A 5,232-nucleotide genomic window follows, 5' to 3' on the forward strand; every position below is an offset into this window, starting at 1 on the left:
GATGAAAATGTGTAAAATAAAATAATTTCAAATTTAGAAGTATAATTATTTTTAGAATGGACTACTAAATCACTCAATATGGACTAGAGGGAGCAATATTCTAAAAAATATCATGTTCCATTTACTTGTTCATTAATTCAAAAATAAAATTTCATTTTTTCTTATCACTTTTAATATATCAAGAAAAGATAATTAGTTTTTTTTTTCTATTTTGTCGTATGCATTAATTACTTATTTCCCAAATCAACTTTCATAATCTAAAATATCAATTAATAAGAATAGTGTGATAGTATAGTCATATACTAATCGTTATTTTTTAATGAATATATCAAGATTCAAATCAAAATTTGATAAGTGAAAGTGAATGGAACAAAGTACTATTTTGTATGGTTCAATGACTTACATCCAAGTGATTTAAACAAAGTAAGTCCAGTAGTTACAAATGTCAAAGATTGGTCAATAAGTTGACACGTCAGCAGCACTTTGTCTCTTAAAATGCATATTGAACCCATTTTTAAATCCAGACTGTCTCCTTACTCCGTGTTCTTTTTGCTTTGTCATCACACTTTTCATGATCTTTTCCCACTCTCTACTATATATACACATCCAACATTTTCACTACCAGAAGAAAGCAAAAAACTCTAACTGAACAAGCATCCAACACTAGTCACTACTATACTTTATGGACCAACTCAACAAAAATTCATCACTCATCTTAGCTTCAAATAACCCGAAGAAGCCAGCTGGCAGGAAGAAGTTTCGCGAAACTCGACATCCAGTATACAGAGGAGTCAGGATGAGGAATTCTGGAAAATGGGTTTGTGAAGTCAGAGAACCAAATAAGAAATCAAGGATTTGGCTTGGTACTTTTCCTACTGCTGAAATGGCGGCTAGAGCTCATGACGTGGCAGCTTTAGCATTAAGAGGCCGTTCTGCTTGCTTGAATTTCGCTGATTCTGCTTGGAGGTTGCCTATCCCTGCTTCCTCCAACTCTAAGGATGTTCAAAAGGCGGCCGCTGAGGCCGCCGAAATCTTCCGACCATCAGAAGAGTCGGAAAGAGTTTCAAGTTCTGAAATGCATGAGAGTATATTTTTTATGAACGATGAAGGACGAGAGAGTAGTTTCTTCATGGATGAGGAAGCGTTGTTCGACATGCCGGGATTAATTGCGAATATGGCGGAAGGACTAATGCTACCTCCACCGCAATGTGCAGAAGTAGAAGATCATTATTATATGGAAGCTGATGATGCTTACATGCCTTTATGGAATTATTAGTTCTATGTAAATAATTCTGGTTATTAATTATTATTGCTTCTTAAATTAGGATGTTTAGGAGATATTCCTAGTTAATTTCGTACTCAATATTTGGATGGTACGGATGTAAACAATTTAGTCCAGGGGTGGAGCTACGGCCATCCAAGGGTGGTCAGCTGAACACCCTTCGCTGGGAAATTACAGAGGTTAAATTCTGGGTTTAAGGGATAAATAATAAATGTTGAACAACTTTTGATATAAACTCTTCCGTGGCATTGTGGTTAAGCGTGTTCATTACCACCCAACAAAAAAGCCAATATTTTACATTAAAAAATTGTGTTTATATATGTTAACAACTTTGAACCCAAAAGCTAAAATCAATACATGTGTTTTATCTTCTTCTTTTTTTTAAGAAAAAAAGTTTTCTACTGATGTGAATTATGTTTTGTAAAGCTAGACGCATTTGTTCTATCAATATTTCACTTTAAAAATAATAATCATATATTTTTATCATATAAAATCAATGCATCAAAAAGAAAGAAAAAAACTCGATTGTTTATATTTGATATTGATAAATGTTGAGACCGTTCATGATAAATCCCTAGGTTAAACAAATAACATTCAACTCACTTATTAAAAAAATAAATTCTTGAACACTCTTGCTGAAATTTTTGGCTCCGCCACTAATTTAGTCATGACAATATTGTAGATATTTCCATTTTCCAACCACAAAAACATGTAAGTAGTTATATTAGTAGTGATACTTAAGAAACGAATTCCTATGTATATTTCATCTAATAATAATAATCTGTTGACTTGGTTTAGGCAATTAGTGGAAAGAAATATAGCTTTGTTATTTTCAAGCATTGTATTTGAGTGAAAGAAGTAGTCTATGTGGATATTCAGAAGACTTGAAGTTACTTTTGTATTATAACAAATTTGTCATTAAAGTAAGAGTAATGTTTCTTTACATTGATTATACGTTAGTTTCTTACATTCTTTTGATGGATGAAAACGTAAATAATTTTTCTATTTAAGGATATCATTTGGGAGCTAAACACAAAGAAGAAAACTAAGTCCTTTCTTTCATTTACTAACTCCTTCAATAATTTCTTGGCTTAAACAATCATTTTTCCTATTGTGGATTTCTGGACAATTGTTTTTGTGCAACTCCAAACTTTCAGCCACGAGTGCACGTGTTTGAGAGTGACCGGCTACAACGATTTGCACCAGAGTCGGCCGAAATCACTTTCAAGGCAATGGCTAAGTTGTTTACTATTTTGCAATTCCAATCCAATATCAATATTGTAGTATTTTTCCCAACAGTCAACAAGTTAACTTAGAAGCTTTTTCATCTGACACAAAATGTTAGTATAATCTAGATTAATGTATTTTTTTCCTCTATAGAATTGAGAGTTACGCACATGATCAAGAACTTATCAGACGATACACGATTGTGAAACGTTCAAGTCCAAGTCAGGGTCTAATTGTCTATCATCCACGCCCAAGCTTGTGTCTGGATTTCGCACAACTCCAATCTTGCTCCGCAAAATTTGAAATTGAGATTTAGCAATGGCTTGGTGAACACAACTTTTATTTACTGCAATGACGGTTAGTCACCCATCTTTTTAACGAACGGTATATTCATCATAATTACAAAGTTGAGGGGTATATTTACCCCTTTTCCTTTTTTAGTATTTGTTACTTTGGACCAATTCTCAAAACTTTGGGCTTGGTTTCTAATTTTATATAGTCAGTCTTAGATTAATTATGGATAACCTATCTTATTAGACATACATTACTACATATATACTAACATTATTTCTACTTTTAAACAAGAGAAAATTTCAGAAATAGCAAACACAATAGACATAATTGTGCTCCATAGCTATAGTTTTGTTTGCTATGGAGGCTGCGGTTTGTATATTTCGCTTGCGAATACACAAATAAGGTAAGTATATACAAATTTTGTATTCATACATTTATGAATTTTTCAGAACTCCGTTTGTATATTTCACTTGTCAATATACAAACAAGGTAATTTATTATGAATATTTCATAAACCGTATACAATAGTTAGGGTAAGCATATACAAATTTCTGAATTTATACAATCATGAACTGAATTATACAAATTCTAAATTTATACTAATCAGACGAATTATACAAATCAGATGAATAACAAGAATTAGAAAAACTGTAGCCACAAATTATAATTTTTTAAACTGTAGCTATAATACCTAATATAGGCTAAATTAAACAATTACATATACTACCATTTTAAATATTTTATACCATATATTATGTAAGATACATTCTCACGTCCCTTAAAACTATGATTGATTAATTTTCTTCTTAATTTACTCTTTCACTCCAAATCAACCAATCTCTCTTAATTCTCTCCTCCCATATTTATCACTTAACTATCTCTCCTCCTTTCTGATTCAAGAATTTCACCATACAATTTCATTTCATCAATGGATAATCTATTTTCTTCTTCTCAAGATATCATTACCATGGACTACAAAGTCTCCTGAATCCAAACCTTATTATGTAGTGTTCATTTCTAACGAGACCAAATTGAAGTAACTGCAATAAAGAAAGTTTTCCAAGTTAATCGATGGATCGGCCAAACAGTTCAGATTCATCATCGAAGACTTCACAAACTTTTTTTCATTGAAGCCATGGATTCTATGGATTTCAAGTCTATTTTTGATAAGTTCATGATGATGTATTGTTTCTCTATTAACTAATCGTTTTCACTGTAGTCGATGAGAGGATACAATGGGGAGAAGGATTAAACATGATTTCTTCTATATGTATATGAAATTAATGTTATGTATCTCAGTCTCAAAAGTTTTGAATCTTATTTTATTAGATGTATTTGGTGTATTTAAACAAGTTGACGTATCTTTTTATTTTCATTGTATATGCAGTAAGTCTTTATATGCCTATTAGGTATATATATGTGTATATGTATATCTAACAAATAATTTATCAACATGGTAAACTTATAAACATTTTTATATATAAATGTATTTAAACGATATAACTCAGATACATGATCATGTATAATAGATACAAATGTACTTATGAAATCATTCTAAAAAACGACTCTCAGATATATATATATATATATAAGAGGATAGACATAGAAACATGTAATTAAGGAAAGAAATAAAAATAATTTAGTGCCAAGAAGACTAAGTTTACAATTATTCTGATTTTATGAAATCGTTATTTTTAGAAAATTTGATATAGTTTATACGTTGGGATGCTGAAAATATGTTAGAGTAGTCAATAACTCTTTTAATTAATGAAATTGTTATTTAATTCCAATATACAAAACATGCATCTCTCTTTTAAATTTGTCGGATACATGTATCTGTCGAATTAAGCTACGTGTATCCAAAGAACGAAATATGGTACATGAAGTACTATTCGAAACTATCATGATTCTTAATAATTAGAACATAAACTAGTGAGATTTATATAGTTTGCTCATTAATTATCACTCATCCTAAAAAGGGTCTATATATTAAAGAAATAAAACTTGGGTCATCCTAAATTTCCTTTTGATCAAAAGCCTTTTAATTAGAGGCCCAGCATAACTGACTTGCATGAAGGACTTGCTGCTCCAAACTATCAACACAGATAGGACTAAGAACCCAGCTGGTTTTAGGAATGTAGATTGTAAATATTACCGAAACTGCTTTAGGGATTTGAAATCTATCAATATCACCACTAAATCGAAATAGCAGGATCTGAAATATTGACATCTTACAGGGACCTGACCTGAAATCATTTGACAATATGGTATAGCAAAGAGTAGTACTAGTATTTCACAATAATGTGCAACTACCAAAGGGTAGTATTTCACGAAAACAAAGTGACCTCAGGCTGCAACCTACAAGAATGTCCAGTGAATATTAAACTTGATTCACAGAACATGAAAATATGAAAAACACACCTTATACG

At 31.1% G+C, this 5,232-nt stretch overlaps 1 protein-coding gene across 1 annotated transcript; it reads left to right on the forward strand.

The window, feature by feature from the left end:
* Positions 1-682: 682 nt before the first annotated feature.
* Positions 683-1,276, forward strand: LOC125813254 (dehydration-responsive element-binding protein 1A-like). The gene has a single exon (XM_049492744.1). It carries the CDS (start codon positions 683-685, stop codon positions 1,274-1,276), a length of 594 nt encoding a protein of 197 aa, XP_049348701.1.
* The last annotated feature ends 3,956 nt before the right edge of the window (positions 1,277-5,232 follow it).

Source organism: Solanum verrucosum, unplaced genomic scaffold (genome assembly GCF_900185275.1).
Source record: "Solanum verrucosum unplaced genomic scaffold, falcon-dt-bn FXZP01000189.1, whole genome shotgun sequence".
NCBI classification, from domain to species: domain Eukaryota; kingdom Viridiplantae; phylum Streptophyta; class Magnoliopsida; order Solanales; family Solanaceae; genus Solanum; species Solanum verrucosum.

What these genes read in the sequence shown, in the direction of transcription:
- LOC125813254 (XM_049492744.1), top strand. Translation starts at nt 683, where the DNA reads ATGGACCAACTCAACAAAAATTCATCACTCATCTTAGCTTCAAATAAC.